Source organism: Cnephaeus nilssonii, assembly GCF_951640355.1.
Source record: "Cnephaeus nilssonii genome assembly, chromosome: 17".
Lineage (NCBI taxonomy): Eukaryota > Metazoa > Chordata > Mammalia > Chiroptera > Vespertilionidae > Cnephaeus > Cnephaeus nilssonii.
In genome coordinates, this window is record NC_137088.1 from 50,477,000 (window position 1) to 50,498,637 (window position 21,638).

At 41.0% G+C, this 21,638-nt stretch overlaps 1 protein-coding gene across 1 annotated transcript in view; it reads right to left on the reverse strand.

Annotated features, from left to right (window-relative positions):
* LOC307113454 (cadherin-related family member 3-like) overlaps window positions 1–21,638 on the reverse strand; it is a gene marked incomplete at both ends in the record, with an annotated part of 68,480 nt that overhangs the window by 18,900 nt on the left and 27,942 nt on the right. Inside the window, 7 exons of the mRNA XM_079795070.1 lie at window positions 5,096–5,194; window positions 8,193–8,295; window positions 11,044–11,206; window positions 13,507–13,684; window positions 15,571–15,767; window positions 16,424–16,543; window positions 18,947–19,041. Of these exons, the coding sequence (XP_079651196.1) occupies window positions 5,096–5,194; window positions 8,193–8,295; window positions 11,044–11,206; window positions 13,507–13,684; window positions 15,571–15,767; window positions 16,424–16,543; window positions 18,947–19,041 (955 nt within the window). The remainder of the gene's footprint in view (window positions 1–5,095; window positions 5,195–8,192; window positions 8,296–11,043; window positions 11,207–13,506; window positions 13,685–15,570; window positions 15,768–16,423; window positions 16,544–18,946; window positions 19,042–21,638) is intronic.

The window sequence follows — 21,638 nt, forward strand, 5'->3', positions numbered from 1 at the left end:
AGAATACTAGGAACAGAGAAAACACACTTCTGGAAAAAAAATAATGTTTCATTATGACAAACCCAGAGTATAAAGAGTCTAGCCTAGAAAAAAAGTGTTACAACTGATCATCAACCACTTAAAATAGATTAAGGGTAAAATTGCCATCTCTATCCTACAGTCCTAGGCAAAGTTGGCATCATTTTTGCATTTAACACCTGGTTAAGCATAATGGAAAGCCTATCCTTCTGTATATATAAAATTAACCCTCCAATAAAATTAAAAGCCATCTTGAGCATCTTTAGCTAAAGTTTGAAATAGAGTAATTATGAAACTCTGCAACTCTGCCAGACATCTTATCAAAAACCATTGGAAATGAAATGTGTTTTCCCTTGTGACCTGCAACCCACTGTGATTCAATTTTCATGTATTTTCTTCTAAATCGTTTCTGTTTAAAAAAAAAAAAAACAAACAAACTTTTTTGATTATGCCTCCCTCCCTCCATAAGCTATTTGTCAATGAGAGATTTCGTTGCTCATTACATACCATCAGATTTTATTTTAAGGTAAAGATTATAGATTCCCATAATTTTGTTAGGATAACAAAAAACCTCATGTGGTGCTCAAGGCACTCTGACACCCTATGCTAACCAACAGCATGAAAAAAACTCCACGTTAATGGATTGTCTACTGTCCTCCTGGTCTACAAGCTAAAGGTTGGATATTCTGAGGAGAGTTTGTTTTCAGAGTAGTTTTAACTTTTTAACTCCCTCATTTAAAATGAACCATCACTGCGTTGTGAAGATGATTTAGTCTCCTCTGGGGGGTATTGCCTCAGAACACTAACCCTCCCTTAATTTCATTTATCTTTTGTCCTCTGGTAGGGAAGATCGAAGAATGTTTTGTGTGTGTTTTTAATGGCAAGGAAAAAATTCTGGCACATCGTAGGCACTGAAATGTTAGTGGTTATTATCATTATTATTATTATTATTATTATTATTATTGGCAATACTGTTGTGGCTTTTGTCAGTATGTACCATATACTTTACCATATGTAAAGTATATGGTACATACTGAGATGAGGATTAACTGCACATAATTATCAGTTAATCCTCATCTCAACTATGACATTGTTATTGTAATCTCTATTTCCCAGATGAGAACTCAAAGGCACATGGAGGTTATATGACCTGCCTAAAGTCATTTGACTAACAGTGGCAGAGACAGAATTTGAATCCAGTTCTATTTGAGTCCAACTCTCATGGTTTTTCTGCTACATCGTGCTGTTCCCTATGAAGACATAGAAGTCCTCTCTCTGTTACAGCAGGACATTAACCAGCCTTTTGGAGAATAAAACACACACACAACAAGATCCCCTTATCTCTTCGTATGAATTCTCTGAACTTATTTTCAAACTACTGGTAATCTCAATCATGAAAATTCATCCAAGAAAAGCAGATGGGGATACAAAACAGAGAACTGGACCAGGAATTTGGAAGTCTGTATTATCCATCGTCTCTGCCATTCACCAGCTGTGTGGCCCAATTCTCTGTCCAGCCCCCATAGTAAAATAAAAAGGTTGAATCTTTGTAGTCCTTCCAAACTGACAGTGCTGTAATTGAAAATTCTAAATCCTTCCCATAAGCCATCAAGAAGGTATTAATAACCTTTTGCCCTCGGATGTCGAGTGTGACTCGACACGGTTAGCATTAGAATAAAGGAATCGAGAAAAAAGCAAGCGAGTGCAAAGGGTTAAATTATGCTTAAGAAAAGCTAGCCGTATTCAATACATTTAGAGAGTCCTACCTTGAAAACATAAAATTATATTTCAGGACAGCTTCAGATAGTTGGAAAAGAAATTGACATACCATTGGTAAAACACTTGGTTCCTACAACATGCTATTTTTAAAAAATGCCAGTCTCGAAAGGCAAAACTATAAGATGGTGAAAAGATCTGGGGCTTCCAGGGCTTGAGGAGGAGAGAAGGGTGAATAGGCAAAGCACAGATAGATTTTTAGGGCGGTGAAACTATTCTGTATGATACCACATGGTAGATGTGTGTTACTATACATTTGTCCAGACCCATAAAATGTACAACACGAAGAGTGAACCTAATGAAACCTATGAATGTTGGGTGATAATGACGTGTCCATGTAAGTTCACCAATTGTAACAATTGGACCCTCTGGTGGTGGATGTTGATAATGGAGGAGGCTATGCATATGTGGGGGCCGCAGGTATGTGGGAAATCTCTGTACCTTTCTCTCAATTTTTCTGTAAACCTAAAACTGCTCTAAAAAAATAAAGTCTATTTTAAAATGCCAAAAAAATAAAATAAAAAGATAAAAATAAAAATGCCAGTCTCCATTTTAAAATCCAGACTGGTTGCTGTGAACATTGGAGGGTAATGGAAACCCTTCAGTCATCTGATGAAGAATGCAGGTCTTTTCCCTGAGGGACCCAGCTCACCCCCTGCTCCATAGTTACAATTTATCAGTTAGGTGATCATTAGAAACTTGTGAACTGTTTAACTTCTGTATAAAGACTCACCATAAAGCACTTCTAATAAAACTCCTTAGAGCTAGAAGACTACCCAAACTGGGAGAATTCAAAGGGAGAAAATAAATGAAGGGAACGAGGCTCTGTCAACAAAAGAAATGACAACAAAACTCTATGGAGGAGCAGCAGGATCCTGTTTACACTAATTCAGTTTGTATGCAATTTTTCTAGAACTGTCTGATCATCTATATATGTAAAAGCCAAGCTACCAGAAGGACCAGTCACTATGACACACATTGCAGCAACCAACTGCCCGATCAGGGCCCTGATTGGCACTCCCCAATCGCCTGCGGCCCCTCCTCCTGGTTGGTCCCCTGACCCCGATCAGGGGCGGGGCCGGCCAACCCTCCGTGTCCCCTCCCCTCCACTGGCCCGGCCCGATTGGGCCCCCATCAGGGCAGGCAGCCTGACCCCACCCGTGCACACATTCGTGCACCAGGCCTCTAGGAAACTATAAGATTCAACTGTGTTATGTTCCAGAACTAGGACCATACATGTGCATTCATTTTACAGAGAGTTTTAAGGATTTGTTCAAAACTGCATGGTAAGGCCAACAAAGAACTAAAATCCGAATATGTGGGCTTTTTAGGTCTAGTCTGTCCTCAGAACAATTGTGTAATCATTGTATTGTTCACAAGGAAACAAGCTGGTTTGAAGTAGTGGTACTGGCACAAGAACAGTGCCAATAGAACAGAGCCAAGACCCCAGAAATGGACCCACACCATTATGGTCAACTAATATTTGACAGAAGAAGCAAGAGTAAAAATGGTCTCTTCAATAAATGATGTTGGGAAAACTGGACAGGTACATGCAAGAAAATGAAACTAGACCATCAACTTACACATAAGAATAAACTTAAAATGGATAAAAGCCTTAAATGTAAGTTGCAAAAGCATAAAAACCTCAGAAGAAAACATAGGCAGTAAAGTCGCAGACATCTCTCATAGCAATATGTTTACGGATACATTTCCTAAGGCAAGACAAACAAAAGAAAAATAAACAAATGGGATTATGTCAAAATAAAAAGCTTCTGCACAGCAAAAGAAACCATCAACAAAATGAAAAGGGAGCCCATAGTATGGGAGAACATATTTGCAAGTGATGCACCTGATAAGAGGTTAATTTCCAAAAAATAGAAAGAACTCATACAACTTAACACCAAGAAGACAAACAATCCAATTAAAAATGGGCAAAGGACCTGAATAGACACTTCTTCAAAGAGGACATTCAGATGGCCAAGAGACATATGAAAAAATGCAGCATAGAAAGTATAGTCAATAATATTTTAGTAACTATGTATGATGTGAGATGCATACAAGATATATTAGGATGATCATTTAGTAAGTTACATAATGTCTAATCACTGGGGTATATACTTGAAACTAATATAATATTTTATGTCAACTGTAATTATAAAATAAAACATGGTTTAAATTTTTTAAATGGCACAGGATATTATTTTTTTAAAGAATAAGATGAAAGTGAAACAATATCAGAGCTTCATTAGTGTATCAATGATGCAAATGACTTCTTTGCTGAATTGATAATAGTTTTTGATTGCCAGAAGAATATTGCCTCAATTTTTGTGATAATAATAAAAAATAATGAATTAAGCCCTGCTACACAGTATTTGCCTATTTCCATGGTGTAAATATTCCCACCATTGCCAATTTTTAGCTATCAACATAATAATAAGTTGGGAAGAGAGGTTCAGTAGCAAATAATTACATACACAGAATTTCACCGTGCAGGTCAAATAGTTGTAAATAACCTAAAGGGTATAGATAATGGTAAAATGTAGTAACATAATTAAGAAGTGCTGAGGTTTTTGAATACTTACTAATTTTGTTTTTAATATAATTTATGTAATGAAGCTTATATAATTTCATTTTATAACCAGTAATAATCAGGTTATAAAATTCCTAAAAATTTAATAATTGGCTCTTGTGAGCAAGTATATTTGACTTCAGCACACAACTGGTTTCATTTATCCCTTGAAGTATTCAAGCTAAGCCTGGGGGGACCACCATCCAGAGGTGCTGAGGCAGAGATAAGTTCCTCACTTGGATGACAAAAAACATAAACATTATCTCTGCTGTCCCTTCAAAATCTAATGTTTATTGGTTTATGCTAAAAAAATATACATATATATGTCCTAATTCAATTCTAAGTCATGGCTTAGAAAGGATCTTGACTCTGGACCTGAAATCTGACCTCAGATGTTACGATATACAAATTGCATGGACAATGGCCACATTGTCCCTACCATCTTTACATTGGACCTAATCCAGAGGCAGGAAAGAAGAGAAATGGAATAAAATTATTATGATGTCTATTTGTCCATTACAAAAAAAAATTTGAGATCTGACATCAAATTGCAAGGGAGCCTTTGAGGAACCATCAGGATGATATACTGAGGTCACTGCCTTTCTCTGAAGGTCTGGAACCCTTAAAACTCCCTCTCCTGCTTATGCTTTGTCATCTTCCCATTGGTCACCCATTTGGGATCCGGTAGGAGTTTCCTTGTGCTTCAACATCATGGAAGGGGGGATCTCTTACCTCCTGATGTTTCTGGAACAGAAAATGAGTAGTGCGCAGCTTTAAACACAGGGCTGAAATCATTGGCCGGAGCAATCTGTACAATGATCGTCACAGTTACTGTAAAATTGAACAGTGAATAAATGCTTTGTTGTATTGGCAGTTTTAGTCTACAAACAAGCTAAATGTGCCCCCCAAAATAGGCTTGTTGGAAGATTTTAAACCACGATGAGATTCTCTCTGGTCCCGAATAATCCCAGTTCCCATGCTCTGCATTCTCAGGGAATATAAATGAATTCTAGCCAAAGCAATTAGTCAAAGATATATGTCACCTGCATGCAATATCTTATTTTATACAATAGTGAATATGTATGTGTTTATCATATATAGCACATACCGGTATAAATGTATAGTTGCATATTTTACAAAAGGGATTTTATTGTATTTTTCATGAGTACAATCTCTTCCATTAGAGATTTTCTTGGGGTGTCATTCTCAACCCAGCATATGACATACTACTTTCTGCTTTTACTGTATATCCTAGGAAGTGGCATGGAAAGAGACTTGGAAAAGGCATGTTCAAGGATTGGCTTTGACATATGCTCTATGGCCTTGAACTAGCTTAACTTCTCAGAGGCCCAGTTTCTTCATCACTAAAAAAGGAACAATATCAATGTTTCAATCTCCTACTTCATAGGATATGAGGACAAAACGCGATCATGCCCAAAAAAGTTTTCTTACACTATAAAAAGTTAAGTAAAAAGTAGTTCATCAGTGAGGATGTGGATTTTACTCACCTCACCCTGATGTGTGTGTACAGTGTGTCATAGGAAAAAATTATATTATTTACTTCAGACCAACAAGCTCAAACTAATTTATCTGAAAGTTGTTGAAAAGAAGGAATTTGATGGCCAAACATAAAGCAAGCAAATTGCAAAGAAGAAGCTTTTTCTAATAAAAATAAAATAATAATTAACATTTACTATGCAAAGCATTAGTAGCAGTTTTGTCCCATTTTACAGATGAAGAAACTGAGGTTCTCAGAGTTAAGTGTTTTGCTAGGTCACACAGCTAGTAAGTTGTGGAGTGGGTATTGGACTTAGTTGTGTCTGCCAACATCTCCCAAAATATCTCCTCTGAAATGCTTAATATGTCAAGTTCAAAATGCTGAGTTAAACAACGATTTAAAAGTTTCTTTATGGCAAGATTTCATGGATTTCTGATATGTCATTCTGTGTTTTGAATGTCCAGGTATGCATTGCTCTCCAGTTATCTGACCACAAAATTTTTTGTTAGTGGATTCTCTTATAGAAATCATGTTCTGAAGAACACTTGTATATTGTATCTCCTGAAAATCTATGCCACCTGTCAAACAAGAAAATTTAATCTGGGATCTATAGAACCTCACTTAAGAGAATCCGTGGCATTCTTTATATTAGTTGTATTTTTCCAGGAACAGGGTCTACAGTTTTCATCAGCATCTGATATGTGTCCTTAACCACCAGGAACAGTTAGGAAGCACTGTTCCACAGACACAGGTGATTTATGTGAAAGCCTCTATGTTTCCTTCAATAAATCCCAATCAGGTGCCATAAGGGCAGGTGTTGTTTCCAGCTTTGCTATACTATGATTTTTGTTGCATACATAAAGACTCGAAATTGTGCTAATTACCTGGCCTATAAAAATAGACTGCATCACGTGTACAGTGTTAAAAGCACCCTTTATGAGCAGTTGTTGTGAATAAGTTGGTGTGTGAGGATCAGTGAGGATGTGGATTTATTACTGTGAGATTTTTTTTTTCTCTCCTACTTGGAGAAAGGCTCAAATCTGGTGAGAAGAACAAATTCTTTATTGGATTAGTTAGGCCAGCAGGATGAGTAGATGCAAGAAAAAAGCATTCTCTCTAAAAGATCAGCCAGGTTATGCAACAGGCTTTTGCATGAAACAGTAAGACTCCCCCAATGGGGAGCAGAGAAAACACAAGAGAAACACTTCTGGGCATATTGTCATGATGAGTCCCTGTCCCCTACACATTTCTTCTCAACATAGTTGGGTCACTTAAGTCTACAAATCACATTTAAAATTTAAATTTAAACTTAAACTCTTACATCTGTGAGTCAAGTGGGATCTAAAGAATTTGAGGTCTGTTGCTTAAAGTTCAGCACTCAGGTCCTTTAGTTGCAAACCTGTCCAACACATACCACCATTCCATCCTCCTATGTCCATGCAAAGCACTTTCCCACTGCTTCCAGATGTAAGCTCAGAGTCCTTCTTAACTCAATGGTCCAGGCAAACACCACCAATGGACCAGAATTGGCAGAGATCAAAGCCAAAAGTCAATCCTAGGTTCTCCCTTACCAGGCATTGACATTTTACTGCTAAGCCTGTGTCTGCAACTGCATAACCATCTTCTTGAATGTTTTGATGCCAATTGCCTACTAGATTACTTATTACCATAAGTCCCAGATATATAACAGACACTTGGTATGAATAATAGATGTATCCAGAAACTTTTGTGAATCCCTATTTTCACAAATACTTCTACAGCAACAAATTCACTCTTAAAGTGTGGTAACATGTAGTTGAATATGTAAATGATCCCTTGGGGCACTCAATGTGTGTTCTCACTTGTACAACAATAAGCAGAGAGAAGCAGGTGTCAAGTGGTTGGCTAAGCTTACTCACTAGCTAAGCACCCTGCTCTGATCCACAGCACACAATCATATCTGTGCCTCAGGGTGTTTTACAACTACCACAACATGACTGTTAAATCCACACGTGTCAAAGGACTATGACCGTGCAGTCTGAGTAGATTTAATCCCAATGCACCAACGGCCCATTCTAGCTCAGGTTAGCCCCAAATGGTGCAGTAGTTATGAGAAGAACAAATGTCAGAGAAGAGATTAACCAAAGAACTTACATGCATATATGCATAACCCATGGACACAGACAATAGTGTGATGAAGGCGTGGGGTGGGAGGCAGGGGCGGGCTAGAAGAGGTCAATGGGGGGGAAAAGGAACATATGTAATACTTTCAACAGCAAAGATAATTTTTTAAGTGAGGAGTCTAAAGTAAGTGCCTTACTTGATGCTCCTTGACAAGTTTATGAAGCTTACCCGTGTGGGAGAGATGTGGATCATCAAATACTGAAATTGTTATTTCATAGGTGTGTCCAGCAGCAATCATCTCTGGGTCTTCATAATCCATTTCTTTGGCAACCTTTTGGGGGAAAAATTATTTCAGGAGATGGGCCTGACTTTTTTAATGTACATGTTTTAAGTAATGAATCTTTCTGAAAACAGCAAGATTATGGCCATTTTGGTTTAGTACAGATGGTGTCAGAATATGCTGAGATTGGTCAGTGTGGCACACTAAAGGAGACATCTTGGTGGGAAAAAGGGACACCTTTGATTGCCTTCCAGAGCACCTTACTTTTGGACAAAGCATCCTGGCATAATAGAAAAAAACATGAGTCACATCTGCTCTCAGTAATATAATTAAAAAGAGAAAATACTTTGTAATTGGTAAAGCACTATAATAAATGTATGTCATTCCTATTATGACAAGTTATCGTTTTTTTAAATCCCCACTCATGGATATGTTTTTATTTTTTAATTGATTTTAGAGAGAGAGGAAGTGGGGGGAGAGAAACATCAATGTGAGAGAGAAACATTGACAGGTTGCCTCCTGTACATGCCCCGAAAGAGGATCAAACCCACAACCTAGGTATGTGTCCTGTTCAAGAATCGAACTGACAACCTTTGGGTGCACAGTACAATGCTCCAACCAACCTGACCAGGGCTACTCGCCACTTTTTAAATGTTTATTAAGTAGAAAGTAAGTTCCAGGTAGAATCAAAGGTGTTAGGAATCCTATCTAATATAAGAGTAATATGCAAATTGACTGTCACTCCAACACACAAGATGGCTGCCCCCATGTGGACACAAGATGGCTGCCACAAGATGGCCAGCAGGGGAGGGCAGTTGGGAGGGACCAGGCCTGCAAGGGAGGGAAGTTGGGGGCCATCAAGCCTTCAGGGGAGGGCAATTAGGGGTGACCAGGCCAGCAGAGGAGGGAGGTTGGGAGCAACGAGGCCTGCAGGGAAGGGCAGTTTGGAGGGACTCAGGCCTGCAGGGGAGGGCAGTTAGGGGCAATCAGGCTGGCAGGGGAGCAGTTAGGCATCAATCAGGCTGGCAGGAGAGTGGTTAGGGGGTGATCAGTTTGGCAGGCAGAAGTGGCTAGGGGCAATCAGGAAGGCAGGCAGGTGAGCAGTTGGGAGCCAGCAGTCCTGGATTGTGAGAGGGATGTCCAACTGCCCGTTTAGGCCCGACCCTACCAGGATCGGGCCTAAACGGGAAGTCGGACATCCCTCGAGGGGTCCCAGATTGGAGAGGGTGCAGGCTGGGCTGAGGGACACACACCCCTGTGCACGAATTTCGTGCACCAGGCCTCTAGTATAACAATAAACAATATGAACCCAGAGCAGAGACCTGATGACAACTCTAATATAATAATAGCATTGGCACAAAACTCAGTTGGAATGGGTCAATATAACACCAAGTACCCAGGTGTTTGGTAAAAACTACATTTTAAAAAATTTAGTATCTGGTTTATACATTTATTCATTTATTCGAGTATATTGAGTACCCAGTATGCACCTAGCACTACAGGAGGTATTAACACACAAAAAATGGACCACTCAGAAAATGGACCAACAATTAAATAAGCAATTATAACAGAATCTAATAACTGTTTTTTAAAAGAATAGTTTATTGATTTTTGAAGAGAGAGGGAGACATCAATGTGAGAGCACAACATCAATTGGCTGCCTCCTGCACACCCCCTACCGAGATGGAGCCCAGAACCAGGGCATGTGCCCTTGACCGGGAATCAAACAGAAACCTCCTGGTGGGATGATGCCCAACCAACTGAACCACACTGGCCAGGCCAGAATCAAATAAATGTTTGACAGGAGAATTAGAACTTATAATGGGAGCTCATATCCAGGAGAACTAAGCCAGTCGTGGTAGTTAAAGAAAGGTTATAGAGCCCTGGCCTGTTTGGCTCTGTAGATAGAGCATCAGTCTACGAACCAAAGGGTTCCAGGTTCAGTTCCAATCAGGGGTACATACCTTGGTTACAGGCTCCTCTCTGGCCCAGGCCCTGGTCAGGGCTCCTGCAGGAGGCAACCAATCAATGTATTTCTCTCACATTGATGTTTCCCTCTATCTTTCCCTCTCTCTTTCATTCTCCCTGAAAATCAATGGAAAAGTATCCTCGGGTGAGGATTAACAAACACACACACACACACACACACACACACACACACACACACACAGCTTATAGAAATAAGTGGCATTTAAGACCTAATGGATAATTATGAAAATGTAGAAATTAATTAGAGGTAGGTGATAGGTGGAAGGAGTCTTTCATAAATAAAGCAGGCATTATGTGATGGCCCAAATGTTAATTAGCATCATGCTTACAAAACTTCCATCTTTATCCCAACTCCATTTTTTTTTTTTAATGACAGTTTGGCATTGCATTTCAAAATGAACATCACCCCAGAAAACCTCTTGGCTCAGTGCCTAAGTTTCCAAAATTCACAACATATGCAAAACTCAACTTGTATCTTGTAGTGTTTGTCAAGAAAAGGTAGGGTTAGGACCAAAGCAAAAGAGAGGTGATTAATGGCTTTCTTGGCCATATCTTCTGGCTGAAGGGAAGTGTTTGGTGATGTCTGGGTGACGGAACAATTATACCAACCAAACAGGGATTGGCACAAAAAAACTGGCAGTGAAATAAGAAAGGCCTTGCCCACAGGCCTTCCAGCAAGACAGCAGAGGAGGCCAGACCCTCTGCTGTGTCCGAGTTCCTCTTGCTGGCTCTACCAGCACCCAACCATGGCCATGAGATGCCTCCCCCTCCTTGGGAAAAATCCCGGCAGATACAACAGCTGGGGATCACCTGGACACAGTTTTCAGCCGTTGGCACTTGTTTGAAGAGCTGTCCAGGCCCCACTGGCCCTGAGCTTGGAGCATAATGTATCATATCAGGAGGCTCGTCAAGGTCATGACACAAGAGCTTTGAAACTACTGTATTATTTGCAATCACCTCTTTGCCTGTGTACCTGTTTTTTAAGAAGAAAAGTCAGTTTAGATGGATAGTCTTTTAAAATGTACTATTTTTCACATAAGCATCCGGTAGTCTGATCAGTGCCTGTGTGTGATGCTCTACTTCTCCCGAGTCCAGGTTTGGAGCATCATCTGGGAAGCCATTTCCCAACAGGGCTCTGAATTTGGTGAGACTTTCCTCATTTTCTGGGAGCATTTCTTTTCCACGCCCAGCTGGGTACTTGTTTAGGGGTCTATTGAGGATGTCTCGTCAATGGAGACGCTGGAGTAGGAATCAGAGAAGTGGGAATGTTCCCATCTGCAGCGTCTGTTCAGCAGGGTCAGAGGTGCAGTCCTCACCACGATGGTCACAGTGGATTACCTCCATCTCTCTGTGTCCACCCACGTCTTCCCTGCGACCTCTCTGCCCCAATGCTCACTGGGAAGCCTTCTAAGTCTAAATTCTACCAATTCTTCAAAGACTAGCATAGGTCTTGCTCCTTTAGGAAGCTCCCCTGGATACTCCATTCGCACATGTTCTTCCTCTTAACAATTAAAGCACAACACACATAATTCAAAACTATCTTGTACTTTTTACTGTTGTCTTAAACGTAGTCATCTTATCACCCTGACAAGATACAACCTTCTAATAGCAAATGAGCATAGCAAATACTTATCCTATCACTTCCAGGGACTATAGCCCTGGGTGTAGCGTGTGGTGAGTGTTTGATTAATTAACTATAGTCTTCCTGGGGAAAGAAAAAGGAAAAAGAGGAGGAGATAAAAAAAAAAGAAGAACAAGAACAAGATAACTTTTACTGAGTATATGCCAGCCCTATACTGAACAAATTCCAAACCTGGTTGTATTTGATTCTTATAACAATGCTATGAGGTAGGTGCGACTATCATCTCCATTTAAAGGGCAGAGTAATGGGGACCCAATGAGACCACATGGGTGTAATTATCAGAAGCTATATCATCAGGAATAAAGCCTGGGGAGCACAGAGGCAGCTGACCTGTGTAGCTGAGAGCTTAGGGTGGGGTGGGGGACATAGAAGAGTGATAGGATGTGGGTTTAGAGATTAAGCTTCAAGTAATAAAAACAGCCAGACTGGCAGGAATACAGCCCAAAATCCCTATCCAAATTCCGAAATCCAAAAGCTCTGAAACTCAGGATTTTCTCATAACTGATTGGTCATCAAACATTACCTGAACTGACAGATCTTTCTTTGTCCTACTTACTGTGAGTACCCATACTACAGAGTTATTCATGGATTTGAATTTGGGACATTTGCATAATATATGGTATATACCATATTACCCCCCTAAAATTAAAAATATATATATTTATCCTGAAATATATCCAGTGCCACGGGTTTCAGAAAAGGGATGATGGAACTGTGATAGAGAGCATTTATGGAACTGACATGAATACTCAGCACTGTGCTCAAAATGTTATGTAAATTATCCCATTTATTCTTCAAAACCAACCTGTAGACCAAGTCCTATTGTTATCCCATTTTATAAAGAAAGAAACTGAAGGTCATAGGGATTAAATAAATTACCCAAGATCACACAGCTAATAAGCGATAGAACCAGGATTTCAAGCCAGGTCTGTGACTCCAAAACATACACTTCCTTTTGTTTCGTTTTTTAATCTTTAGTGTTGAAAGTATTACATATGTCCCCTTTTTCCCCTACTGTCCCCACCCCTGCATCAGGCCCTCACCACCCTATTGTCTGTGTGCATGGGTTAAGCACATATGCATACCAGTTCTTTGGTTGATCTCTTCCCACCCACCCCACCTTCCCTCTGAGATTCCGCAATCTGTTCTATGCTTCTATGCCTCTGGATCTATTTTGTTCATCAGCTTATTTTGTTCATTAAATTCCACATATGAGTGACATCATGTGATGCTTGTCTTTCTCTGACTGGCCTATTTTGCTTAACATAATACTTTTCCATAAAGTATGAATCACACCTTGTTCAGGTCCCTCCATGCTGTCTCAAAGGGTAAGAGATCCTTCTTTTTTACTGCTGCATAGTATTCCATAGTGTAAACGTACCACAGCTTTTTTATCCACTCATCTACTGATGGGAACTTGGGCCAAAACATACACTTTGAACAACTGGCTGTCAGATCTAGGACAGCAAGGCTGTTGAGCTTTCAATAGGTCATTTCTGAGGACCAGAATATGAGACTGAACAGGATCAATGTGGTGATTAACTGACATTTAGTTGAGCCAGTAAGTACAGCAATACCTCTGCTCTCCACTCACTCTGCGTTCTTAACCCAGCCCACTTCGCTCAGCTCACCTAATCAGGTACTGGTCACAGAAAGGGGAGTTGTCATTAATGCCGTGGATATAGACCGTCACTAGAATTGCTGCACACCGCTGCTCCTGGTCACAGGCCTTAATGGAGAAGGACTGAACGCGTGCAAACCCAGCCCTTTCCATGTCAAGGCGTGCAGTGGTTACCACGGTCCCGTGCTCTGTAACAAAACAACACATCGTGCTGCAAACCGGCTCCTGCTGTCATGACTTTATTATGTAGCAATGAAAGAGATAAAGTATGAATTACACCTCGCTCAGTAGAATTAAGAAACTGATTTAAAATGTAGGCACGATGTGTAATTGTTTATGTACTGACATTAATCATTTTACGTTAGCTGGTAGCAAAAACAAAATTGGGTTTTTGTTTTTGGTTGTTTTGTTTTGTGTAGTTTTGTTTTACTTAGGAGACCAGGGAAGACTTTCTAGAAGAGGGGACTTTTATTTAGGCCTTGAAGGACATGTAGGATAAGGAAATAGGGGTGAGTGGGAGGAGATCATTCCCCACAGAGAGAACATCAGAAGTGAAAACAGCAACAAGATCATGTCTCACTGTACTCCCTTCCACCCAACCACCCACCCATTCATTCAACAAACATTTGTGGAATGACAGCTATGTGCCAGGAGCTGTGCTGAATACTGCATACACCACAATGAAGCCCTGCCTTTATGGTATTTACAACCTACCCTGGGAGACAAACCACTAAGCAAGTGTAAAAAAATTCACTAGACATACTATCAAGGAAATAAGAACTATAATGTGATATATTTAATGCCTAATGGTCAGATTCTGAAAGATGCAAGGACCAAGGTCTGGGGACAGGCGGTCTAGTGCTTTGGCTGCAGTGTAATGGACAACGGGGAGACAAGAAACACAAAGACATTGCAGAGAGAGACAAGAGACAAGGATTTGGGGGACAAAGCGAGAAGTCTGAATTACATTCCAAGTGCAAAGGAAAGTAAGAGGAGGGTTTTACTTGAAGGAGGAGTATAATCCAATTTGACCTTTCCCCTCACAGTCATCCCAGCTGATCTGCTGAGACTAATGGAGGGGTGAGTGTGAAAGCAGAAGCCCAGCTAAGAGGTTTGTGCAGTGATTCAGTTAAGAGGGGATGGTAGCTGTGTCGACTGGGGCTTCCCCAGAAGCAGGATGGGAGAGGAGGATTTGAATGCAATCGTTTACTTGGAGGGTGATCCAGAGCAACATGGCATGGGTGTGGTGAGGCAGAGAGGGGAAGGCTGCCAATAAAAAACATATTATCAAGCAAGTTACCACTGTGGACAAGTAGAGCTTAATAGCACTGGGGAACTCTGGAAGCCATTGCAAAGCACACACTCAAAATTGTCCCAGACCAGGGACAAGGAGCCGGAGCACTTATGTACCAATTCTCTTCAATATTTGGCTGGGAGCTAATGGGGTGGGTATTTTCCCAGCTATTTGCGGGGGAGGAATGGGGCAGATGTCAGTCCCCAAATAATCCCTCAAGCAAAGAAATGCAGCTATTGGCAGTGAGAAGTCAGGAAACTGAAATGTTAAGGCCTGAGGGTGAGACACTGAGAACATCTGGTACCATGCTCAACCCCGCACATGTGCTAAAGATGACCACCTCCTCTCTTCTCAGATAAACCACAGCTTCTGACAGCTACCCAGCCTCAGCCACAGCTGATTGGCTGAGAAGTGAATGACTGACTCTAAAAAGTCCAATCAGATTCTCTCTCACAAAAATTTGGACCTGAAGCAGAACAGAATAATTTAGATCTGGGAAGATGCGCTGGAAGGTCATGTAGAGTGCAGAGCTAAAGCAGTCATCGGTAGCAGCTATGGAGAGCCACATGTTGGGTCATCTGTGGACAAAGAACTGGGCTTGCAGAGAGTTATTCATCAGATATTTATCAAGCATCCACTATGTGCTTCTTCTAGGGGATCTGCAAATGAAGACAATCTGATACCCACCCTCCAGAAACTCAGTCTTAGAGAGGAGACATAAACACATGATAACAACAGCACATAAGAGAGATAATTTGCTGAAAATAATTCTCAACCTACCTTTGTCAATTGCAAAGTAAACATTCCATGGATCTAATTCAAAGGTTAAATCTCCCAAATTATCTTCATCAGTGGCCTGGCACACTCCAATCATTTTCCCAATTGGGATTTCTTCATCCAGGGTGATGTTGACTTCATTGTGCAGAGTTGACTTTATAGAAGTAACACTCAAGACATCATTTTCAATATTGAATAAACTTGTTTGAAAAGAAAAGGCTATTAGAGTGGTTCTTGCTTGGTGTGTATTCTTTTCTACCCCTTATGGTGGTGGAGGGGTAAGGGGCTAGAGGTAGTCATGATGACAGTGGCAACTGACAATGTTAATAACTAACCCATTTATTCAGCACCTTATTCTGTTGCAATTTCAACACATTTTATAGTTTAAAACTATTTTATTTGCCCTGGCCACATGGTTCAGGGGGGTGGAGCATTGTTCTGTACACCAAAAGGTTGCAGGTTCAATTCCAGGTCAGGGCACATACCTAGGTTGTGGGTTTAATCCTTGGTTACAGGAGGCAAACAATCTTCTCTCTCTCTCTCTCTCTCTCTCTCTCTCTCTCTCTCTCTCTCTCTCTTCCCCCCCCCACCGTCTTTCCCTCTATCCCTCTCTTCTCTTTCTCTAGAATCAATAAAAACATCCTACAGTGATGATTTTTACAAAACTATTCTCATATTGCTGTTTTTAAGAAAGCCTTTTCTTTAGAATCTTAAGTGATTGTTTACATCTTATTTATTTTCCTTCTCAGGAAAAAGAAAAACATTGCATACTAATGGAAATTTCATTAATGAATTTCAGAGACTACATTTTCCTATCCAATTTTCAAGGTCAATTAAAAGACTTTTATTTTCTTACCTGCAGGTAAGAACTGGGTCTTTATTGTTGACATTGATGAGGAAAATCTTTAGATTCCCGGCAGTGAACAGTCCTCCGGGATCAACCACTTTAATAGCTAGTGAGAAATTGGAAGTGTAGCTACAGGAAAGACAGTTAAGATTTTATAGTAACTAACAGGCTTTCACAGAAACAGAACCTCTGGGGCTTAACTGACCCGTTAAAACAATTGATTCATTTAGTTAAATTGTCAGTCAAACCAGTTATTTTAACAGTTGGAAATGACTGACATTTGGTTAGGATCCAAGTTAACTAAATCTGTTGAAAGAACAGGCAGGAACTTAGAAAGGTCCGCTAATCCCCATCAATAATAAAAAAGCACAGTGGCTTGCTTAGCTTCGTAGAGCAAACAAAGCTGTGGCTTATGGGCTCTTACCCTTAAACACCGACCTCTCAATACTGAAAACTAATGACAAATGCAAAGGAGAAGGGGTAAGAGCACTTCAAGACAACGTAGTGACCATGGGGACTCATTAGGAGGGGTGGGTGACAAAGAGGTTTTATTTCAGCAGATATGTGTATGGGTTTGAGGCATGAGAGTGCTTGAACTGGGGGGGGGGGGGGGAGAAATATGTCCTAATGGAAAGATGACTGTGTCCATAACTGTGATCCAGACAACAGTCCCAACTGGCAGGACTGTCTTGTTGTAGCACCGCCAGCCCCCCTCACATCCCGGGAAACTGCTCAGTTCCAGGCAAACCCGAACAGTTGCTCACACCCTTTCAGAAAAAAAAAAAAAAAATTCTGTTCTACCTTGAAATGTACTGATAATTGAGACCAAAATTACTCTTTTCCTTCTATTTAGACTAAAAAATTGAACAAGTTCTCAATTTTCCTCCTATTTTATAACTTTTTCCACCATAAGATTATTATTTTTGAGATAACGTCATAGAAATTATAAAGCCAATTCACTTTTAGAATAAAGACATTGTCCTGGCCAGGCAGCTCACTTGGTTAGAGTGTTGTCCTGATACGCCAAGGCTGTGGGTTTGATCCCCGGTCAGGGCACATACAAGAATCAACCAATGAATGCATAAATAAGTGGAACTACAAATCTATGTTTCTCTCTCAATAAATAAATTTTAAAATAATTCTGGGACATCTCCCATATAAGAATGGAAGGAATGAGGAATGAGGTATGGACAGGATGCCACAGCCCCAAAGACCCCAGATTACATTTGGTCTCGCTGGATGCTGGAGAGGAGACTGCAAGGGAATGAGGAAGGACTGAGCCCTTCTAACTCTTGCATCAGCACTTGAACAACCAATTTCACGGCCCTTAGGACTCCTTTGAAAGGAAGGAATTGGTAAGAGTCAAAGGGTGATTTCCAAAATGTCCTTTGTTCCCACTCCAAGGTCAGCTCAGAGACCGAGAAACTCTAGAGAAAATGAAGGAATGGGGTTCTCTCTGGAGAACTTTAGTGAGAATCCATTGCAAAACTTTAGCCAAATAATCATTTTTTAAAGTTCTACAAACAGAGCTTCAATTTTTGTGTCAGTTCCTCTGATTTCAAAGATACAAAAAAAGGGAAAGTTTAGCTTTCACTTATCAAGAAAACAATTTTTAAAACTCTCATTATTGACTTTTACTCCCATATGTTAACAAAGCTTAACAGTTAGAAATAACTTGGAATATGCATAAACATTTTTTCATGAGGTATACCAGGCCAAAATGAAAGGAATCTGTGATGGACATTATCCATTATTCCCAGAGCTATGGAGACCAAATAAACAGAGGAATTTGGGGAAATGGATGAAGATTTTGACAAATTTTCTGTCCTCAAAATATATAAAGATAACACAAATTTAGAACTCTCCTCCAACAGACTTTATGCCACCAGCAGGAGAAACACATCCCATTTGTGAACTCTCAACCTGTTTTACTAAAGATGCTAACTCAGGATATATGCCATCCTCAGCTTTCATAATCGGGAGACTCTCCTTAGGAGATTCAGGAGCAAGTGTATTGTAAGGGCTTACCGGTCCGCTGGCTTTTCCTGTTAAAGCACTTTGATGCAGAACATATGACTGAAAAGGGTGGTAATAAAAACCATTACAAAAATAGTCATAATAACTGCACACCAATGGCTACCCACTTGGCAGATGTAGAGGGAAAAGGAGGAATTGTCAAGCAATTAACTTTTCAAAGTTGCTGGATTAAACTGTGCATGAATTGTGCCCCAGCTGTCCAGAGAGAATCCTCGACTTCCACCTCAGGTCGCAAACACCGTCAGTGAAATCACCCCAAGGCTTGGCTCTGGGAAAACTGGATGAGCAGGTAGGGGCCAGAATAGCCACATCCGGTACCCAAAGCAGCACTTGTGCAGTCAGAGTTTGGCTGATGATTTCCTATTTAGGGCAATGCTAACAGCACCTTCATTTGGGAGCCCGTTAAGGCCAGATGGGGGAAACGTCCTCACAGACAGAAGCATGAACCACAGGGCAGGGGTTTTGAGTGAATGAAAAGCCAGGAGCAGTATTTACCTTCTAGCTTCCCTCTCAAAATCAAAAACTGCTGCTGTAGAAATTGTTCCGATGCTGTCGATTGTGAAGCCAGAGCCCTCCGGGGAAAGGAAGTACTGTTTATTGGAGAGTGGAAAGAAGGCAAGACATTACAGAGACACCGGCAGGTTCCCCAGCTAGAACCAGGCCTTAACTGCCTGTGTGCTCTGGGCCCGCCCGCCCGCCCGCCCATGTATGATAGCTGCACATTGCACATTTGCCAATAATAATGATGATGAAATTATACTCCATTCAACTGCCTGCAGGCCAGACAGCCTGTCCTTAAATATTACAAATAAATTTCCCTAGTCTCTTACATTCAGTATGTTACCTGAACATTTCTCACGGATAACACTCCACTCGAAGCTAAAATTAAGTTAAAAGGCGTTACATTTAGAGAAATGAGCTGGCTGTGTAATGAGAACTCAGAGATTATTTTTTGTTTGGTGCTTATGAAGATACCCCCTTTTTTTTGGAGGGGGTGTTGAGGGACAGGGAGCTAGAGAGGGGAAAACTAAAATCCTAAGCATCTGTTGACCTCATTTTCTGAGGGATAGGTACTGGCAACACTTTCTGAAGTCGTTTTTCTTAGCATCCCATTGACCTCCATTTATACTATCTCCCAGTTAGTCCGCTAAATGCTTCAAATGCACTGTCTTTTAATTGTCACAGGTACTGATGCTATCCCTGTTTCACAGACAGGAGCACTGAGGCTTAGAAAATGCAAGTGGCTTGCCCCAGTCTGAGATCTGAGCTTTTAGTCACTTTACATAATGCCTCTCTGCTCACCACACTGCATCCCTAAGACAAACTTTTGCCAAAGAGGGAAGGTGAGGTCAAGGTTTTTAGATTAGGTGAGAGTCAAAGATTAGAAAAGGACCAGCAAAAATCCATTAGAGGATTAATATTAGGAGTTAATTATACTGAGTGCTACTGACTTAATTGTGTAGACCCAGAGATAATTTAATAGAGAAGATTAAACACAGAAGGTTCGCAAAGCAACCTAAAAATTGTTTAGAGAAATTCGTGACCTTTTAATTTATCGATTTTCTGATGAATCATCATGTCCTGATTAATTTAAATTCGTACCATCATTTCTACACATATAAATAAGATGGAATTGATTTCTGCTTTTTTTTTATTCTTTAATTTTTTTTAAATTTATTTCAGAAAGAGAGGAATGGAGAGAGAGAAACTGATGGGTTGCCTCTGGTATGCATCCCAACCAAGTATCAAACCGTAACCTAGGGTCTGGCCAGTGTGGCTCAATGGTTGAGCATCGACCCATGAGCCAAGAGGTCGCTGGTTTGATTCTCTACCAGGGCACATGGGTCGAGGGCTCACTCCCTGGTGTGTGTGTGTGGGGGGGGGGGGACGTGCAGGAGGCAGCTGATCTATGATGTTTTTGTCTCTCCCTCTCCCTTCCTCTCTGAAATCGATAAAAATATATATATTTTTAAAAACACCACAACCTGGGTACGTGCCCTGTTCGGGAATTGAACCCATTGTACAGGAGGATGCTCCAACCAACTGAGCCACACCAGCCAGGGCCACTTCTGCTTGTTTTGCAGAACTAGGCTGTCGAATATTAACAGCCAGGACCTAAGGAAAATCCATCACATATTTCCTTTTCGGGCAAACAGGGGAATGATGATGCCTGTTGCACGGCTCACAAACACTAGGTTTGCGTATATATAAATGCATATAATCTTTTATAAGTTGCCCTCATTTATGTTTGTTGTCACTCGAAAATTTGCAGTTCCCAATTCCATTTCAGTATTACATGGTTGTCAGCAATTGTTTGGAAGAAAACGTATATTGGGAAGCTGTATTTTTATGATATTTAATTTTTCATAAAATGTGATAGTCTTTTTTTAAAAAAAAAAAAATTGATGGCACTGATATGCAGGAGGGCTGCCTGGCTGGAGCCCGCGGTTGCTAGGCAGCCAGGGCATCGCTGGAAAGCCACCGAAATGAAAGATCCCTGAATAGGAGGGCAGTCCAAGGGACGTGAAATTAACTCTCTGTGGGGCCAGGCAACTTAAATTCACTCCCCATCCCCCAATTTGTCGGCAATAGCACCACGGGCTGGTAAGGAAAGGTAAGAATAGCAATGGCAGCCCCATTCCCAGGTTGCGGGGTGTGACCACAGCTCGCAGCAGGGAATGTGAGGTGAGGGGAGCCTCGGTCCTCCTGGATGGACTTACCTTCAAAACCCAGTTTCTCTGAAAGGCTTGTTCTTGACTATTGGCTTTAAGAGCAGCTGGGCAATTGGAAATGACAGAGCTGGAAGTGCAGGCCACGCAGTGCTCGGTGCTGGGAGCGAGCACAGCGGCACAGCCTGAGACTGGGCTCTGTGTCCTTAGCATCCGTGACAATAAAAACAACTGTGACGGCCCTGGCCGGTTTGGCTCAGTGGATAGAGCGTCAGCCTGTGGACCAAAGGGTCCTGGGTTTGATTCCAGTCAAGGGCATGTACCTTGGTTGCAGGCTCTTCCCTGCCCAGGCCCTGGTCAGGGCTCGTGCAGGCAGCAACCAGTCAATGTATTTCTCTCACATCAATGTGTCTCTCTCTTTCCCTCTCTCTTCTACCCTCCCTAAACATCAATGGAAAAATATCCTTGTGTGAGGATTAACAAACAAACAAACAAAACCAACTTCGAGGGCCATCAGG